Source organism: Mycteria americana, chromosome 9 (genome assembly GCF_035582795.1).
Source record: "Mycteria americana isolate JAX WOST 10 ecotype Jacksonville Zoo and Gardens chromosome 9, USCA_MyAme_1.0, whole genome shotgun sequence".
In the NCBI taxonomy this organism is placed as follows: domain Eukaryota; kingdom Metazoa; phylum Chordata; class Aves; order Ciconiiformes; family Ciconiidae; genus Mycteria; species Mycteria americana.
This window is the reverse complement of record NC_134373.1, coordinates 36,881,370-36,901,195: the sequence shown is the minus strand read 5'-3', so window position 1 is coordinate 36,901,195 and position 19,826 is coordinate 36,881,370. Positions and strand designations below refer to the sequence as shown.

Sequence of the window (19,826 nt, the reverse complement as noted above, 5' to 3'; positions counted from 1 at the left end):
CTGTGACTATGTATGCTGGGTAACTTGCTGAGGCAGATACTGTCAAATATTTGAAGGCCAAAAAATACACAGTCTCTCAGCCTTTTCACTGTTGTACTTTGTGCAACCTGGAGTTTAATTAGAAAAGTCAGTGGATAATGACAACTAAAAAACCTACAAAGCTATAGTCAAAAGAGGCAAATCAATGTTAACAACAATATACAAAAATTGTTTTACCTCTCTCGAGATGCAGTATGCGGAAAACATGTCACACTAATCATGCTCACTGGGTGAGCTTTGCATACACGTATTGTGCTTCTGCAAGTTTCTGAAGTAACTGTCATAACACTATAGCTTTTCTGCTGAGATGGTATTTTTTAATATTTTCTTTCTTCATGGTACAAAACAGATTTAAGAACAATGCCAATGGTTGGATGGTATTAAATTCAACTATAATTTTTTTGGAGATGAACAAAAAGACATCTCTGTTATGCATGTGCATATAGAGGAAGAGGTTAGGTTGTAATGTGTATTAGTATCTTAAGCTCTATGAAGAATTTGGATGTGTTGCACTAATTCTCATAGCATTCCCAACAGCTGTAGTTTGCATTTATTGCACCTCATTTGAAACCCTAAGTTGGAAGCCGAATTGCATGAAAAGGGTGAGTGAAGTGTTGAACACTGTATTTTTTTGAAATTATTTTCACAATACAATTTTCAAAAATTTCTATACCACTTAAAGCAAGGAAGAAATTTTGTTTAAACATAAAAGTGGAAGGGCTTACTAATGACTGGATAAATAACTTTTGTGAGGGTGTACAATCTTTGCCATCAAGCAGGAACTATTTATATTACATTCTCAAATGATTACAATTTTAAAAGTATGATTCTTTAACTGTAGAGTCACTGAGTTGCTGCCGTTGCACATGCCTCTGCTGCTAGAATTAATCGGAGAGCCCCTAGAACAGGCGTCCCTGGGAGACAGCGGAGGTCTTCAATTTGTAGGCCTAGGAAAAGGGAGGGGTAACTAGTAAGTAGAAAGTTCTATTGAGAAATAAGAAAAAATAATTTGAAGGTGAAGCATTACCCAGAATTCAGTTCCCTGGTGTGCTGCCAAGTCCCTGGCCGACTTAGACAAATTGCTTTATACGTAGGGAACATTTGTAAGGCACAACAGAGAGATCAAGTTGGGGAGGGGGTGGAGAGAGAGAGACTGTGTGTGTACACACACGCACACGAACCACAAAGAAAACTGTACATGGATCAGGATAACTTCCCAAGCCTTTCCTTTTACACCATTTTGAAAGGGTTCTCCCACATCCAGCCTGCTTCCCAAATTGCTTGTAATCACATTTTGTAAGGTCTGAGGAAGCCTCAATCCACTTCTAGAGCATTCACTATTGCAAGTCTAAGATTCTTCAGAACATACGGAGCCAAATTTGACTGAAATTACATCTATTACTCTTGTAGAAACGTCAGCTAGTTTGTTAAAATGAACACACAAAACCAAATTCAGCAATCAGTATGGGAAACAACACGAGACAGTCATTTACATTTTAAGAGATTAATTCCCCCCCCCCCCCCCAAACAGCACAGATCTACTTGGATTGAAAAGGAAAATATTTTTATTAGTCAATTACTTTTTTTAATTGCACTATTGCTTCACACTAATCAATGGTTCATTAACAAATCGAAGTATCAGTTTAAGCCAAGTAAAAAGGCAACAAATTTGAGTAAACATGGAGACAAGCTCTGGTGTATTTCCTAATGTGTATAAATCAATGTGATAGACTTATCATAGCACACAATGCTGTTTCTTAGCATAACTGATTTGGACACCATAAGGCCGGCAAGGCTGTGCTGCATACCAATCCCCCTAATTAACCCTACAACTAGTCCATAAGATAAGGTATTAGAAAGAAGCAGAGTGCCAGTGTCCCCCCTGTCAAGTTCAAACCGAGGTCCTCTGTAATTCAAGTATGATGTGCAATATTGCTGCCTTTTTTTTTTTTTTTTTTTAAGTTAGCTGTCAAGTAATTTTAGGAAATCAAATGTAACTGATCACTTAGGGTTGAAGCTAGTCCATATTGCAGCCAGCTTCTAGCATGCCTTCCACCTCTGTTGCACCCATGTCTGAAAAATTTCACTTCTGTCAGCAAGGTGTATTATCATCAATCCTTAGTCTAACTCAGATTCTCAGTTTAACTGGGGCATGGGAACTGAATTAAGAATAAACCTCACTGTTAAGCATTATCCACAGCAGCACAGTTTATTTTTACAATTTATACCATTTTAAAAGCATACAACTATCAGCAACATACAGATTTTCCTATATAGCTCTTTGGTTTACAGCACTAGTCTATCTGACATTCAAGTTTCTCTTCAGAAGTGCAGAAACAGTTCATTACAGTTGCATGCATCCCATATAATGACTAGGCTCGTGTGCTTTACCAGTAAGACTGAAACATGAAAAAAAGCAGTAAACACTAAAGTGTTTGTGCCCTGGACCAAATTTTAATACTTCTTAATCATGTCTTAAGCAAGATCCACTTTCAACCTGACAAATTTTGACAAACAGCAAACATCGCAAAACGTCAAGTAGTTACAAGCAGGATAAAAAATAAACCTTGCTAAGAAGGGGCTGCCAAACAGTCCAAACTCCAGCCCTACAAGCCTAAACACACAAGGCAGACACTGAACTAAAAGGAGGCTCATACGTGTTGTGATAAGAACATAGTTGCATACATTTTAAAGTCAGCCAGCAGGCAACTTCATTTACACTGGAGCTTGCATCTGAACTTTTCAGATGTGAATAGTGACTTTGCTCTCAGGTTCCAGAATAAGAGAACTTAAAGGGACTTAATTTTCAGAATGTTTTGGAAATTAGGCCCTTTTAAGGGTTCTGGTCTACACCCGAGAAATAAGGCTTCCAAAATGAAGTCACATTGACCTTGTGCACTTTAAGTTTATACTTCTTGACATCAATAGCCAAAAATACCCAAACCCAAAACACGTTAAATGTGAATAGGAGCAGGACATCGAATAGAGGCAGCACATCAACCTTCATGAAGATTGAGCTGTAGAAACATTGAAGGGATTGAAATTAGTCCTTTCTCAGCTAGAAATACATAAAAATTCCAGCTACAATAATTTTTCATGACCTGTAACATAAAAGTGGTTTGATCAGTTTTCCCCAAAACTTTATATAACATTCTTTGCCTCAGGGCTAAATGCAGGAAATTACAGCCCACACCAATTTCCTAGGGAAAAAATATGTCATGGAGCTAAAACGGATATTTATAAAAGAAGTTAGTTGCAGTTTTAATTATGACTCCCTTTCAGACATCCAAACAAGTTAGTACAAGATTAACTCAAAACAACAAACATGTCAAATGTGAAGTTTTAAGGCACAAATGAGTGTCATAGCATGAGAATATAACTATTTATTCCACCTTGAGAGGGAAGGGGCTTGCAGTACTGGATAGGAAAAGGGCATAGAGCTGTTTGAGTAATGCAAGACAAAAAAATGGTCTTAACTGTGAAAGGCATGTTGCGTATTGAAGTACCTTATTTGAGTCATCAAGCTAAACAACTCTTCTCATGCTTTGACAAAACTGAACTCCCTTCTATGTACCACTGTCCTGTAGCACCTAGATCTTGAAACGTAACGTGTGTTCTGCAAAAGGCCAATAGGATTAGGGATGGTTGCAGCTAAAAACACCTGAGCACTACAGTCTTCAGTACACAACAAAGCTAGATTTCTCTGTAGATGTTACACTACTTTTCTTTTTATGTCATCTTCTAAATGGTGTGTGAGGGGAAGAAAAGGATTTCAGATTATAATAGGTTAAATTTGCCCAGGGAGGAGTCTCAGGTAAGATGCAAGATGCCTATTACCAACATTTCCCTGTATACCAGTCCAGTCTTACTGAAACACGAGGCATGTGAGGCTGTAGTTTGGCAGCCATGTGGAGGCTCTGACTAGATTCTCAGGTGTGCTGTTATGATCTACCCAAATCCAACCTCATGGCCTTGTGGTTTTGAGTGTTCCCAGAGTATGGGGCTTAAATTTGTTTTTGTGATTTTGAATTATCATTTTCACTGTAATATCACAAATAACATTGAATCTGTTCACAGTTCAGGGATGCATTGTACGCTGTAATATAACTGCATTAATTAAAAGTTAAAGTCAAGAAATAGTAGCGTTTGGTGGAGTAGGTAATAGCCAGATTTGTTCAGCTTTTCTGGTTATTCTTCCAGTGCTTTTTCCTCAGCTTTAAAAGTTATAAGACATGTTCCAAACCAAATGGAATGTATTAAATTACTGCAATATAATTTAAGTCCCCACTTAATTCCTTTTGCCACTATTTACTTTAAAAATGGCTTTAATGGTAAATGACAGGAAGCTCAAATACACTATAGAGTACTAGAAAATTTGTTGAGAACACTTGAGAATGCTAGTTTCACATACAATGTCTCTATTTCATGCCATAAAGTGCATTTATCTGCTTTCCAGAATATGATCCAAATCTATGGAACAAATCTAGTGCCTGGGTTTTTGTAAATAGTCCCCAGGCTCATGTGTTCCGAGGAACCAAAAGGGGCAGAAGTGTAAAAGCCAGGAAGGTACAAATGGTCTTGGTTAGATGAGTTTACACCCTGTTCACTTGCTAGAGACAGTATGAAGTAGCACAAAATCAGGTATGAGCAAGACTGCTTTATAAAGCAGAAATATTTGAATTCTATGCACACTGTAGACATCAGAGGCCTTTCACACTTCCAAAGTCCTGTTAATTCTGTGAGGCTCTTATCAGCACACCCAGATTAAAAAAAAAAGGTAACTGCCCTTGTTTAACACAAAGGAAAATACTCAGAAAGTGTGACCTGCCTGTAGTAATTGTAGGTAAGTATCAGAATCAGGATTAGAATACAACTAGCTTATTAAATGTTCTAATTTTTATTTCCAGGGCAATTTTCACTCAAGTTTACAACTTACTTAATAAGAATTAAATATTTGCTGGGCCTTGTTCCTAATCAGCGTATCCCTCCGCTCCTTTTGTTGGGTTACTTGTGTTCTCCATGCTTACCTCTCTCCTTATGTTTTCTTCTCTTTGGTTATTATGGGGAAAGCTTATTCCACGAAGCAAGTCATGCAGCATTCTTCAGAAATAGTTTGATTTGATGTTAGATTTAGTTCTTGGGTCGTTCAGAATAGATGAAGCTCTCTGCTATTGACTACTTTTCTACATCTATGAAAAATCTGGTCCTGGAATGTGTTAGCCACAGGAAGCAGCTGCCTCTCTGGGTTGTGGCACCTGTCATTACAGACCTTTAATCTGTTAACTACTTTACAGGATTAAACCCATAACCTTAAACTAGCACTGGAGATTGGCAAGAGGCAGTGACAGAACCTGTGTGTTAGTCATGTTATCTCTGTGCTATTCAGAGGAGGAGAATATTATCTGCATAAACTGGGGTTCTTAGCATCTTTGGTTTTGGGTGCAGTAAACTACAGCAATCCAACCTGAGGAGGAAGAAATACATCCCTCCATTCAAGTAGTATATTCAGTCAAATAGTAGCATAAGAACTCAAATGCCAAGTACCACCATCTTTTTCAAACAGCAGACAGGGAGAAGTAGATTTGTCTTGGCTTGGGGCTTGAAGCTGAACATTTTCCCCGCTGTTTTAGGGGAGCATCTGTGTGCAAGTTTACCTTTAGTCACATAAATAGCTGTTGCTACAGCATTTTGCAGAATCAAGTCCCATATGCCTAACTTATTAGGCTACATTATTCCCAGACAGGTCAGTTTTCTTCCAAGCAGTTTTATTCATCACATGAAGGATTTAAGAATTGAAATGCATAGGACTGTTCTTGCCGTTTCACATGTTTATGTGTGCTTGTTCAGGGATAGGATTTTTTGTATACAAGATGAAAATTAATGCTGGTTTAGGCACCTAAATTCTTTACTTTTTCTCTGTAAAATGTGTTTTTAAACATAATGTTTACCTCGAATTTCCACTTACAGAAGTTAAACACATCTTCTACAAAGTGATGGCCTTAAGAAGGGAACAAGAAGTTGCTTGTCTACACAGCAAATCAGTGCCTGTGCTAAAAATAAAAAACCAGGAGCAGTCCCTTATGGTCTCTGATCAATTTCTCTCTCTTTTTACTTACACAGTGAAACATTTAAAAATGATGAAGGGCAGCATAACATAAATAAATGCTTCAAGAAGAGGAACAGCAATAGTGGTTCTTTGAGAAGTTCTAGTATTTGTGTTATTCTTAAGTTCTTTTCTCATGTTTGAAGGGATCCAAACCATTAATAAGCGTTCATCCAGGTTTCAGAGGACTCCTAGAAGTTTAAACAAGTGCACTGAAAAAGTTTGTGTTTGTAAACATTTATTTTCTTGAACTGAAAAAGGCTTGCATCAGCACACATTGTACAGCCTTGCAAATTACACAAATTGAAAAAAGTTTCAGTTATGTGCAATGAATCTTTAATGTCCAGTGAGCATCTGCAAATGATGAAAACTTAAACCATTAAAAAGGTTTCCAGCACTTAAACTCAATTATCGTAGCGTGAAAAGGAAGAGAAAGAGATCCATACTGGTGGGAACACAATTAAAGTGCAAACATTTTGTCACTTGTGAAGATACATTTTAGTTTCTTCACACTTTTGCTAAAAAGAAGAAATATTAAAGTGTGATTCAGTGAACATTCTTTGTAACCTATTCAAATTCCCCTTTAAATAATTATTAAACTTGTTGAATCAGAAGCAAATCCTTCAAGGGTACAACCTACTTGTAATTTCTTTTGACATTGCTTGAATGAATCTCAAAAGAGAATGACCACCTAAGGAGTTAGTTACTAAAATTATATATTTTTTTTTCTTAAAAAAAAAAAAGAAAAAGAAAAACACAAGGGACAAAGAACAGGTTAACTTGAAGATTTGGGGTAGTTTGCTAGAAAATGAGTGTAATTCCTTGAAAATGGTTCTCTTTTCCCCTCCACCAATCCTCAGGTTCCTGCCTTGGAATGGACAGCTGTGTGCTGGCTGTGAAAAGGGATTATAAAATACAAATCTGAATATGGATTTTTATGAACATTTGCTGTACAATAGAACTTTGGATCTGATACAAGAATTCAAAAATATAAAACAAAACTACTATAAAAGTAGGGGGCATTTCAACAGCATTCCTTGTAGAAAGCTGCCTGTCTCAAAGATGATTCCTTGCTATTGTCTGGGATTAACTCTGTATTTTTTTTTTCTTCATCTTGCTGGATCACCGTGTTATTTATTCTTCAGTGGCTAATGTCATATGACAAAACATCCCAGGAGTCTCTATGAAGAGAACAGAAACCCCGTTAACATCAAGCCAATCAAGGAGAGGAGGGCATGGAAGTAGTAAAGGCTGAGTGTCCACTGATGTAACTGCTACTGAGAACTAGCCCTTTCCAGAACATGAAAGTCGTAGTGCTTCTTGCTTGTTCTCAGCCTGAACTTGTTCACTGAGGTACTACTTTGTTTCTTCAATGCATTCTGAGCAGCCGACATTGTAGGGAACGTAGCTAGAACTGTGTAAGTGGACGCCAAGTCACTAGGTTTAGATGGCTCAGTGTTCACGCTACTGTCTCCGCTGCCACAGTAACGACGATGGTGCTGCTGCTGTGTTTGTAGACACTGCGAATCCCTTAGCCACCGAATCTTGGCACCAACTTTTAAAAGTTCTCCAAATAGTTTCTCTGCTTCCATACGAGTTATGCCTTCTGGCAGTTCAGTAATTTCTAGAACTTTTCCCACAACTGAAACAAGAAAAAACATTGAATCTAAATTGGTCATTGTACTTAATGGTACAACAAACACAATGGAAAAGGAGTTATTTCATACTTGTATCTCCAGTTGGCTGATACCAACTACACAGGCATTCCGTTTCTGGTATTCTAGAGAGCCTTTTGCTTCCACATTTAGCACTGCTTACAGCTACAAGTGCACAAATAAAAGCTGAGAATACAAAGAGAGCCCTCAGAAGAGAGGGAAAAATAATACAATAATCAATACCTAATTCTGCAGCAGGTTTGAGAACTCACTATAGTATCTCACTGGCTTTGCCCATTAACTCTTCAGACATCACCATGCTAAAAAACTAGTCTGTCTTCTCTCAAAAAATCCTCTCTGGTAAAAATTGTGAGAACAAGCTGATTTATCTGTAACTTTCTGCAAAGAGTTGATAGTAGGTAACACTTGCAACAAAAACTCCTTCCAGTACAGATAGATGATGTCAGGTTTTCTTTGGATGACATCTTTACTAACTCCAAGGAGCTAATCTGTAGATCTCTTAATATGTCCCCCAAATGCATGTGTGTGTTTATATTAGAAGAAAAAAGAAAAAAAGAGAAAAGAAAGAAAAGAAGCACAAACTAAGCTGCAGTTTATGTTTGATTTCACATTTCATGCAAATAAAAGGAAGCAGGGGTATGTATATGTAATATAACAGTATTTAATGTAACAATACAATAGAACTTACGTCCAGTACACTGACAAACTTGCTTTTCCTTTTAGTACTGTCCAATCCCGGTCTTCTCTGGTCTGTTCTCCAGCCTTCAAAACTACACTTTTCTGATTTAACCTCCCTCTTCCCCTCTCTCCAAATCAAGTCTTCCTCTCCATCCTTATGTTTCCAGCATTTGCCATGTCCATTTCTGTCCAATTACTCTTCATTCTGGCCCTTGTCTCACCTGTTCTTTTCTTGTTACATTCCCAGCCCATCACCATAATTGATTTTTCTGGAGGACTGTGTCAATCAGCAATTCTATACCTGGTTCTCCTGCACCAAGATCTGCTGAAGCAGCCTTCTTTGCTGGTTTCTTTCCCCTGTTTCCATGTCTGTTTCCAGGCTGACACTGGAAAGATTGACATAAATGATGTACTTTAATATTAGACAATGCACCAGTATCTTAAAATTTCTAGGTTAGCTCAGTGAAAAACAGTGCAGAGGAATGTCTGGAAAATAGCCTGCACTACCATGGTACAGAAAAGATTTTCATGTCCAATTTTAGTCTTGGAGTTTACCAGTCCTACAGTCAGGCACATTCAATCCTTGGCTTCAGAAGAAAGGGAGGAAATGATGAAAAAAATCACCTTAAATCTTCTTGGAAGACACCCCCCCCCCCTTCTCCCCCAGTCCATCACATCTTCTGGCTGATCTCAGGTAGAACTGAGTAAGGTAGAGGTAGGGGGTCTGTGTGTCTGTCCCAAAAATTAAATAGATGGCAAAACTTTTTAGCTTTGCTAACACTAATCTTATAAGAAAAACAAACCCACTCTTTGTTTAGAAATACCTACATGTATTTCCTATTTTTTTAAAATTGTTATTCAAATAAAAGAAAATCCTTTTACCAAACATTCTCCCTGTGATTCTTTTTGAACTACAGGCGAATTGCTTAAAAAAAAAAAAATCCATAATCTATACTGTGCCTAAAGCGAAATTTCAGGAAAATGTTTCTCACTTTTTTTTTTTCCATACAAACAAGAACTATGGGAAGTATCAACACAGAATAAAACTGTTACTGGAAAGCAAGCACCTTCCACTCAATTACTTTTCTAATGCAATAACATATTCCCCTATTTATGGTGGTTATAATGGTTCCTAAATTGTTTTTTTCAGCATTGCCAGGAGATTGTTCTCTAATACCTGTTGGCTTGTTACTTGTCCACGTAACAAAGATGGTGGATTGTATTGCAGGGGTTGACCAAGCAATGGGTATCTGGCATCTCCTTAAAGAGAAAGGTAATTAGAAGGGTTTTTCTGTTACATGAAATCTTCCTCCAAGTTCCTCTTACGACGTAGATCTTACACAGAAGAAAAAGCAGAATAACTATGCACAAAGTAGTGTGTTTGGCTAGGCTAACAAAATAAGATTTGGCACGATTAAATAAATGTAAGTCAGTCGCATGCTGATCACAAGGTGAAAAGGTGCAAACTTTCTTGCATTTAAGGATTACACTAGAAGTTTTTCTTCATTGCAGTCTTATCTAAATCCTCTCATTTCACAATGAGCTTAATACGGCTAAAGCTGCTCTCAGTGTACTATTCAATAATTTTAAAGGTTATATCCCTGATTAGAGCCAGGTACATCTTCACATTCCTGTTTGCTCCAAGGATCCACAAAGACAATGGAACAGAAGTTTTTAGCAATCACAGAAGATTAAGGAAGTTGAGAGGTATAGTTTACAACAGGCAACCTGGAATTTTTACAACAACATCGGAATACAAAGCAATGACGTAAAGATCATGCAGAAGATAAGAAAAAGACAAACGAGAAAATAAGATTTTCTTTATCCATAAGGAAGATATACAGAATTTTCTGTCAGTTTTGTTTTAAAGTAAGTCTTTCTGTAAAACAGGCCCATTAATTTTGGGTTTGGGAACTATACTAGGACGTCTTTGCTCACTGACAAAGGGGTTTTTTTCATAATATGTTTTTTAAACGTTATCAACTATCACATCTCAGTGAAAACTCCCTATTTGCTGTTAACGTGGCAGCAGAGGACTGAAATTCTTCTACAAGGAATTTTTTCTGTCTTTGGGCGAGTACTATCTGAAATACTAATTGAAGTAGCAAGAGTATTGGCTAGAGGCTCTAGTCCCATCACGCTAGTTTTTCTCCAAAGGAATGACAAATTCTTGCTTCAGCAGTGGTTTGATTCAGTGCATCATCAACTAATATGCGAGTCTGGCAGAACATTCATCTCAACATCGCATTTCTATATCCTTTCCACCAAAAGATAATATGCCCACCTAATGTGTTAAGATCAGCTAGTCCCACATTATTTTATCTTTGTAGCTCTAAAACGATATCCTTTGTGACAGTGTGTGTCAAGTTCCTGATTTATGGTTAAAACTTGAAGCTAAATTATATCAAACATTTTATTAATATTTTCAATGCTGAAATGGGGAATTTCACATGTGAGAAAGCTAGTGGGTTATAGAAGCTCTCACAATAACAAGAAGATCAAAAGCTTTTGAGAATATGGGGGATGGTATCAGTGCAGAGAGATAAGGTGAAATTTTACGTAATGCTTAAGTGGATAATTTTGATGATTCTGCTTCAGTAGCATTACTACTAAAGTGCGCCACAATTCATCAGAAAATCCTCATATAACTTGTATTTTAAAACATTCAAGTAGAAAACATACACACATTTTAGTTAACTAAAAATATACCTTGTCCAGGGACAAAAGGTCTAGAAAACTGGGACACGATAGAAAGAGGTGTTAATGTGGGACGGATGTTCTTCATGTTTGATAGCTGAGCTGGTGCTGGTGATTGCGCCGGTGAGGTGACAGGACTACCTAGTTGAGGACTATGCTGCAACTGGAATAAACAACAAGTTAGTGTTTTAACAAGTACCTAGCTGAACAAGGTACAAACACCTACAGCATTCAAAGACTGAAGTACAGTTAAAATAGCTATATTAACTATTATCAGAGCAGATTTTTATTCCCCCAAAAGAACTTTTGAAACAACATGCACAGATGCAATTTATGCAAATTGCATGTAATCCTGGAAAGCAAAACAAAAACCTCATACCTGTGCAGCACTGTCTAAAGTGCTAAGTTCTGTGGACTTCTGCCCCCTTTGATGATCACAGTAATATTTATTCTGTTTCCATTGTGGAGGTGAATGGTTCCGAGGCTGAGGATTGTTAGGTATATTTAGCTGCATCATTACTACTCCTCCACCTGGTGGTGGTGCTACTGCTACAAGACAAGAAATCAGTAGGATACAGTTAATCATACATTTCAATTTTCATTTAGCAGAACAGGCATGAATTAAAACAACAAACAAAACAGGGCAATAACATAATGAATGTTTTCGTAAACAAGCTGCTGAATTCTAGAAAACTAGAGCAGTATCTTCTGTACAATTATATTCCCACTATCAGATAAATCTGTGATAGTTAACTTTGAGAGGGCTTCCCAGAACTAGAAAAGTGGAACCACTGAAAGTCATTATTGAGAATATTTTTTAAAGAAATCATTCTATTTAATGGTAGTTGAAAGTATTCGACATTCACTGTAGTTACTGTCAGAGCAATGTGCTGAAGAACATGTGATACTAAGCAAAAATACGCTTTATTTAAAAACAGGAGTTACCTAGTTGGTTTTACATGATATACAGCAATACAGACTCAAAATGTTTTCTCTGATATGATGGCATACATCAGAAAGACCCGGAATCAATCTTTAGTCTGAGGCAAAATGATCCTCCTTTACAAGTTTTATATATGAACATTTTTCTGGGCAGAGACTGCAAATGGATCCCCACATCCCGTACCACTTAGCTGCTGTGGTGGCTACAGGAATGCCAAACTCAGGGGGAACGGCTAAACAGCCAATGCTGCTCCATAAGGTTTCACCTGAGGAGTTGTGACAAGAGGCTGCCTGAGAGAGAAGCTGTCTTCCACCTTTGACCTGGCTCTGTCCCAGGTAATTTATATAATGTCCTGTTTACTTGTAAATGGTTGTTTGCAATTTACTTCTCTGCTCTACCCACTGTTTACAGCATTTCTCAGAAACCACGATTAAAACACATGGTTTAAACATCACTTAATCATCCACCTTTAAAGAGGGAGTCTACAATCGTCTCAATTTACTACCTACGTCATAGCATCAGTTCGGAGCAGTTGGATACACATTATAAAATGCATTCATCTTGTATTTTTTAAAACAGTCTGTTGTTTTCACTACCCCGGGATCCATAAAAAGAAGCAGACTCCTTCGAAAAGCAAACCAAACAACGTAGAATAATGAACGGATAATATTAAAACTACATTAGCTTTTGTAAACTGTATTCTGAATAATATGTAGCACAACAGTTTCCAAGTGGTAAAGCCATAAACTTAGGTAATCCCGATACGTAAACCTGAGACGTACCAGACAAACATCTATATACACACACTACATTTTACACAAGAAGATTGGTTTCATTTTAATATTTTATGCATATATTTATAAATATTATAAATTATACTTATTTACACCGTAGTGTGTTATAATATTATAGCATTTTATTCCTCAGCATTCAGCATACAACTCTCTTGACTTATCTCTGTTTTGTGAGAACTGAACACCCAACAAAAACACGCTTGTCTTTCGAAACCATCTACAGCACCATTTCTAAAAAATAGTGTCACAATCTGAAAATGCTATTGAAACTGCAAAATAAAACTTTGTACACCCAGAAAAACTTGTTCTTTCTACTACTTCTAGTTCCACAGATTTCAGTAAATGAAAATAAATGGAATTCTTTTCCTAAACAAGCATGCTGATGAAATGAAGTGTCATAGAACACATAAGTCAGTTTGCAGACACTTTATCACCTGTCAAAACCCATGAGAAGGGAAACCCAGAAGAAATCCTTGAGAGGCTCCCTAGATTTGCAGTCTGGTCCTCAATAACTTTTTCAAATGAAAAGAAACACAACTGTGCTGCTTGTCTGCCTATGTCCTTGCTGTCCTTACCTCAGCTGCCTTGATTCATCATCTCAGTATCACTTGCTAAAATGCATGCTTTTCTTTATTCTCTCAAAATTTGTTCTCCCTATGTCATAAAGGGCTTCCCCCTTCCCCAAACATCTTTAAATTGCAGTTTAACAGGTTTGAACAGGCCTTCAAAACTGCACAAAACCAGCAGTACCAGCACAGATTAGGAGGGTAGAAGAACTAGTGCTAGACATCCTGAAATGACAGTCCTCCAGAATTAAAGCCAAACAAACTTGAAGCAAAATGGAAACAAAACCAAATCTCTCCACGAACTAAAATACACTTCTAATCCAGCTATCTTGCTGCTTAACTGCTTGTTATCTATTTACTAATAAACAGGCTCTAAAAATATCTTAAAAGATAAGCGTTCATAAGAAAACACCACATCTATAGTGGAATCGAGGTCATTGACCTAGAGTTGTTTAATCTATTGCTTGCTTGCAAAATACTGAGATAGCAATATTTGAGATTACCCCTTTTTGGCCAACCAAACCTCTAACGTATCAAATTCCCTATTGGTAAAATACAGACAGTACCGCTATGATCACAGGATTGTTCTATAGCCTCTTGTTTGGAGGCTAACCCTAGTGCTCTTAATTTCCTGACCAGTCTGTCAATTTTATGGTTGGAAATTCATAGTTTTTAGGTGTTTGGATATTAACATTTATAAACATTCCATGGATATGACAAGCTCTATGTCACTGCTGTTTTCACAAGCCTTTGAAGCTGCTATTTATACACCTTCTAAAAATTACCCAAATATTTTGTGGATCAAAACATTCTGAACCTGATTTAAGTGCTTCTGCTAAGGGACACTTATCTGCTGAAGTCTGCCTCCAGGCTGCCCCCATGAAGTTGGCTATTGTTTCATTAAGTTCCAAGCTGTCATTTGTAAAGTTACAATAATAGCAATTTAGATGAAGAATTACAACAAAGTGTTTGCAGAAATGGCACTCAAGTTGCAGTTGTTCTAGTAGTTAGCCATGAAATCAATCTGATAATTTACAACAGATTTCTAGACAGAATGGCTTAGATGAAAATCCCAATAAAATATACCTTTTATTGGCTGCATGATGGAAAGACCAGTGGGCGAACTTTTACATGATGAGGGTGGAGACACTATGCTGTAGTGCACAATGGAAGCAGCCTGTTGTGGCTTTGACTTTGATGAAGGTGGCAATAATGTAGGAGGTGATGGCTTCTGACTTGAATGGTTGCTATAAACTATGAAAGTAAAAGCAGTAAATAAGGCTACCATAAAAACAAAAACAAGACACCCCACACAGATTAGGAGTATTTCATTTCGCTTTTCAGCAGGTCAAAAAGCTACCTCTCCTCTCTATCCAAACCCAGAATGCTTACAGTTTTCATCCTCTTCTCAGGAACTCTGAAGAAAATCGCTATTCCTACTCCATTAAGTGAAATCTAGAATGCTTCTTGAGTAGAAGATCCAAGTATACTGCTTCCAAAATATACTTTGCTCTTGTTCTATCAAATGTAAACCCAAATCTCAAATTTTTCAGACTCATGTAGCTATTCAGGAAAAGATGAAAGTCATTCTGCTGAGAATATATAGTTCCCATGTCTGTCTCAACTCACAAGCAGACATACAAGGCATTATGATGTACGTTATTGAATTTTAAGAAAGTAACTTGAGAGCTTTCAGTGATAAACAAATTTAGATGTCAAGTCAATCTGCCTCCAATACAACTTCAAAATGGAACACAGAAGGAAATGTAATACAATAGTTAGTTCTAAATCAAACCCTTAATAGCAAATATCCAATCACCCAGCACAGTAATAGCTAGACATTTTTGAAGTCTTTCAATAAAAACTTGATTCTCCCAACCTGCACACTGCTGCCCTTGAAGCTGCTGTGAGTTGCATGGTGATGTTGTTCTAGGAAACTGTATCTGCTCTGATCCAGGAGGCTGCAAATATCCTACTGATGAACTGTAATGATAATAATAAAAAAAGAACATGACTAACAGGCATTTATGCTACACTCATTTAACCATGACTGCTGCATTTGCTGTCTACACGTACTGCAAATCACTGAGATTTTGTTAATTTTAAAATCAGTATATTCCCACCTACCCCCGAATCTACTCATTCTTCAGAAGAATGAAGTTTCACATCTCTTCCTTGGCAAAAACTTATACCCTGCATACATTAAGAAGCTGTACTAATTCACCTATTTTGATATACTATTTTTGTGTTGATAGTGCTGTATTGGTATAAAGACATGTAGAATAATAATAAAAGGCAATTTGTTGTCTTGCCCAATTAACCAGAATTAGGTCTCAGTTAAATGATCACCACAGAACCTGCCACAAGGATTTCAGAGGCAGTCCCTCAGCTGGAGGCTGGTCCCATGCAGCTAAGCCAGCTTATTCAGCACACCAAACGAGCACACCTGTGCTTCAGTGTAAAGTAACACAGCTTAAAGAGATGATTGCCTTCCCATGGCTTTACCAAATAGGGTGCAGGAAAAGAAAAAATGAGTAGTCATGGAAGACTACTCAAGGAGATAAACAACCTTTCATTTGTTTGTAATATGTAGGAAAAGGATAACTTTTTAAAAGTTTATTTATGCCAGGTATTTTTGAGGGCATTCAGGAAAAAAACAGGTAAGTAACAGACGTAGGCAAATTCTATCATACCACTAACTGATCTTACTGCCAGAGCCAGAACACCAGGTTGGTGGACCATAATCAGAATGGTGCCTATAGAATCTTGTAGTTCATTTCTGTACTAACAGATAAAGTAAACATTCTGAGGGAGCGAGAAAAAAAAAAATTACTTCAAACTGTGGAAAAAAGTACATGTAATCCTGTTGGACTTAATCATTTTTACCTATGTCATCACAAGAAGTTTGTTCCATCCTTTGTCCCACAGTTCAATTATATAATTGTAATTTAAATATTCCCTTCCATTAAAGCAGACAAAACTCAGTGAAAACTAAAACAGATGGTTTTATATCTGCATGGCATGTGTACTCTCACACAGCTTCTCATCTGTCTACCGATTACAGTTTTCAAAAGTGACCTCTAGGTTTGAGACTATTCAGTTCCTGCAGAACAGTGTTCTGCTTTCCATGTCAAAGAGCTGCAACATAACTATTTTGATCAAAGCAAGATGGTGTCATGAGTTGCTAGTCTGCTCCAAATTCCAAACAAATGTTTCCCTGTTCAAAAAGAGAGGGACATTTCCAATGACACAAAAGAACAAGCAACAAAACTTACTTCAAAAAAAGTCTAGGATTATGTCTACCTATGACTTCATTGAACCTCAAAAGTAACTACAGAAGAAAAGGATAAACAGAACCTTCAGATACAAAGAACAAGAATTCAAATTTAAGTAGATGAAGCCATGCAGCGATAACACAAATACTATTTAAGTCTGCACTCACAAAAGGATGAAGCACACTTCATACTGTTGCTGCTTGTTTAAAAGCTGCAAGCAAGGTATTTTTAAATGCATACTTAGAAGTTCAAAAAGCTTGACAAAGAAAAATTTGTAACAAGCATTAATCCTAATGAGTTCTTTTAGGTATCTGCCCATCCGTTCTCTCACATGTACTCACATTGTGTTGGGGGCACAGATGTATACACAGGAAGGTCTGTACAGGTAGACCAATTTGCTGTTACCAAGGTAGGTAACAAAACCAAAACCAAAAAGTTATTTATCAAACAAGCCTTGAGCATAGGAAAAAGTTCCTATACTTGTTTCACAGCCAGCTTTATGCCAGCAGGCCTCATTAGCTACACAGACAAAGTAAGCTAGAGCTCCTTCCAGACAAAGCTCCAAAAAAGGAATAAAGTCAGTCTTTTTCTGGAATTCAAGTTCTCTTTTCTCTACACCTTATTAAAGTAGTATCTTTGACAAAACCAGTGAATATGGATAGTCATCTGTCATGCACATCATCTTAAGTGTTACTGCAAAAAGGCATTGCTACTGAACACACTGGTGTTTCATGTATAAGAAAAAGAATGCAGAAAACTTAAGACATGGAACTGTAGTACAGTATTGCTGAAAGTGATATGGAAACAATGTTTTCCAGTCTAACAAGTATGTCCCAATTAAAGCAGTACTGGTTGTTCTAGTTAATTGCATAAGAGCAAAAATAAAAGAGATAACAAAGTGTCTGTAAGTCTGCCTTTAAAATACATTTTAATATATGCAATACTATAGCAGACCCTGTCAGTTACTACAAGGCAATTAAGCCTAGTTGCTGAGAAATCAAATAACTGAGTTAAACTCACCTTAAATTATTCTGTTGACCTGATGGAATGACGCTGTAGTAAACTGGCATTCCTGTTGTGGGCAATCCTTGATTTGACTGAGTGGGAATTATAACGGGCTGTTGATATGTCTGCTGGGGCACTGCTTGGGAACCTTGAGGCACTGAAACCTAAAATTGAGAAGACATTAAGATTTTCTTCTGCAGACAATGTTTCTTTCTGGCTCTTGACCATCACCTAGTTTATACAAGAATTTTTTAAAGAAACAGAAGCTGAAAGATCTGGTGGAGTTCTCTAAATCCAGAAGACTAGTGATAACAGTAGTTGAAATAATAGTGCTTTATTAAAAAAAAACTTATCTTCTTCCCCAAAAATGGAAGTGTTGGTTCCAAGGGACTCTATAAATTACCAAAAGATATTTTCTCTACAATAGAAAGCGGGGTGGTGGGGAGGGAAATCTGATGAGCTTTTTCTTCCCCATCCTCTGAATCACAATTAACACAGCACTTGGCATTCAACAGGACTAGAACTTGTATGCTTGTGATAGCTTCTCTTCTCACTTCAATTGTGGGGTTTTTTGTTTGTTTGTTTGTTTAATTTCTGTCCCTAAAGCCACCTTTGACACCTGCTTGCATTTCTACCATTTACAAAGCAATGCACAATAATAATAATCATCATCATCATAATCACCACCACCACTCAAACACACAGAAAAGTGATTGGAAAGTTATGAATAAATTACCCACCTGATAAGATGGCACTGAAGGATATGGAACAATCACACCTTGAATTTGATTCCCAACGTTGTTGTGTTGGCCACTGACTAGACTTTGATTCTGAGACTGCTGAACTCCAACTAAACCCTGGTAGTTTTGCTGCTGGTTAGGCAAAACCTGGTAACCTGAAATTATACATTTAAATCTTATTTTGAAATAACAAACACATTTTATACACAGTTGCCTATGTGAAAATGTAGCATTTTCCAATGGCTTTCTAAATCTGGCAACTTCATAAAACAGTTGAACTTATCATGCATATAGAAAGAAGCCAACATTAAAATTAACAGATTTGTTCGTTTGGATCCAGCATGAAATACTATACATACTATTTGCAATGCTGCTCTCACATGCTTGTGCTATTTATTTACACTCTAGTGAGTTACATGCATTAACACCTTGATTTGATAGGTAAAAGCTGAAAGCATTTGAACAAAGCATGCTAGATAATATCAAAACCAATTAATTGTCTCTTATTATGAATAAGGCCATTCTAGGTACTTTAGTTTTGAAATTCTCGTTATGCTAAATTCTACTAGTACCTCAGGTGCCCTAGGGATGAGAGTATCTTGACTATGATTCAAAACTGAATCACACTTCAAGAAAATTTGTGTAAGGCATGTGTGCAAATCTTTTTAAAAAGGGCAATTTCTACCGAAATCCATAATGCTGAAAACAACTGGGAACTGAGAAAAAGCTTCCAGGTAAAAGCCATGTTCATATACAGGGGAAGAGATTTTATATTCCAAGTTATCTTGGGGAAGAGAAGAAAGATGTTCATATTCATCCCTCTACAGTGCCTCTACAACAGTTTATTAGTGCTTAAACTGGTATCCTCTGCTATCTTTCAAAAATGGCCTTAAAAAAACCCCAAACAAACAAAAAAAAGCCCCAAGCATAAGTGCCAAACAGGAAATCTGTGCATTTATTAGGTCCAACCTTAACTCCCGCTTTTTTTTTTTTTAAAGCATATAGTAGGTAACTGCTACCACGATCAAAACACATGCAGAACACAAGTAAAGTTCTTTTCGTCATATTCTATTATACAGGTATGTGCTACTTACCACATCAGCAAAAAACCGTAACTATCAGTGTTTCTGAGACAAAGCCAGTTATCGCTCCAGAATAACAAAACTGGGCTTGTCAAGATGCACTGACGGCAAGAAGAGTCTGTATTTAACTTGGACACATTCATGTCTACTGACCTTGACATTCCCCATGCTCCCTACCTTGGTATGAAACCATAATAAAGCAAATATAGCTGCAAAAACTCACTTAGT

General features: G+C 37.1%; 1 protein-coding gene across 5 annotated transcripts in view; it reads right to left on the bottom strand.

The window, feature by feature from the left end:
* Positions 1-6,878: 6,878 nt before the first annotated feature.
* Positions 6,879-19,826, bottom strand: part of R3HDM1 (R3H domain containing 1) — a 58,240-nt gene continuing 45,292 nt past the window's right edge. For 3 of the 5 annotated variants that reach the window (XM_075511202.1, XM_075511205.1, XM_075511204.1), the window contains 9 exons: positions 18,517-18,671; positions 17,792-17,940; positions 15,376-15,479; positions 14,583-14,750; positions 11,573-11,742; positions 11,206-11,356; positions 9,674-9,756; positions 8,798-8,882; positions 6,879-7,784 (listed from right to left, as the gene is read on the bottom strand). In XM_075511202.1, the coding sequence (XP_075367317.1) occupies positions 7,417-7,784; positions 8,798-8,882; positions 9,674-9,756; positions 11,206-11,356; positions 11,573-11,742; positions 14,583-14,750; positions 15,376-15,479; positions 17,792-17,940; positions 18,517-18,671 (1,433 nt within the window). In that variant the 3' untranslated portion in view covers positions 6,879-7,416. The remainder of the gene's footprint in view (positions 7,785-8,797; positions 8,883-9,673; positions 9,757-11,205; positions 11,357-11,572; positions 11,743-14,582; positions 14,751-15,375; positions 15,480-17,791; positions 17,941-18,516; positions 18,672-19,826) is intronic. The other 2 variants (XM_075511203.1, XM_075511206.1) reach the window with 2 other exon arrangements.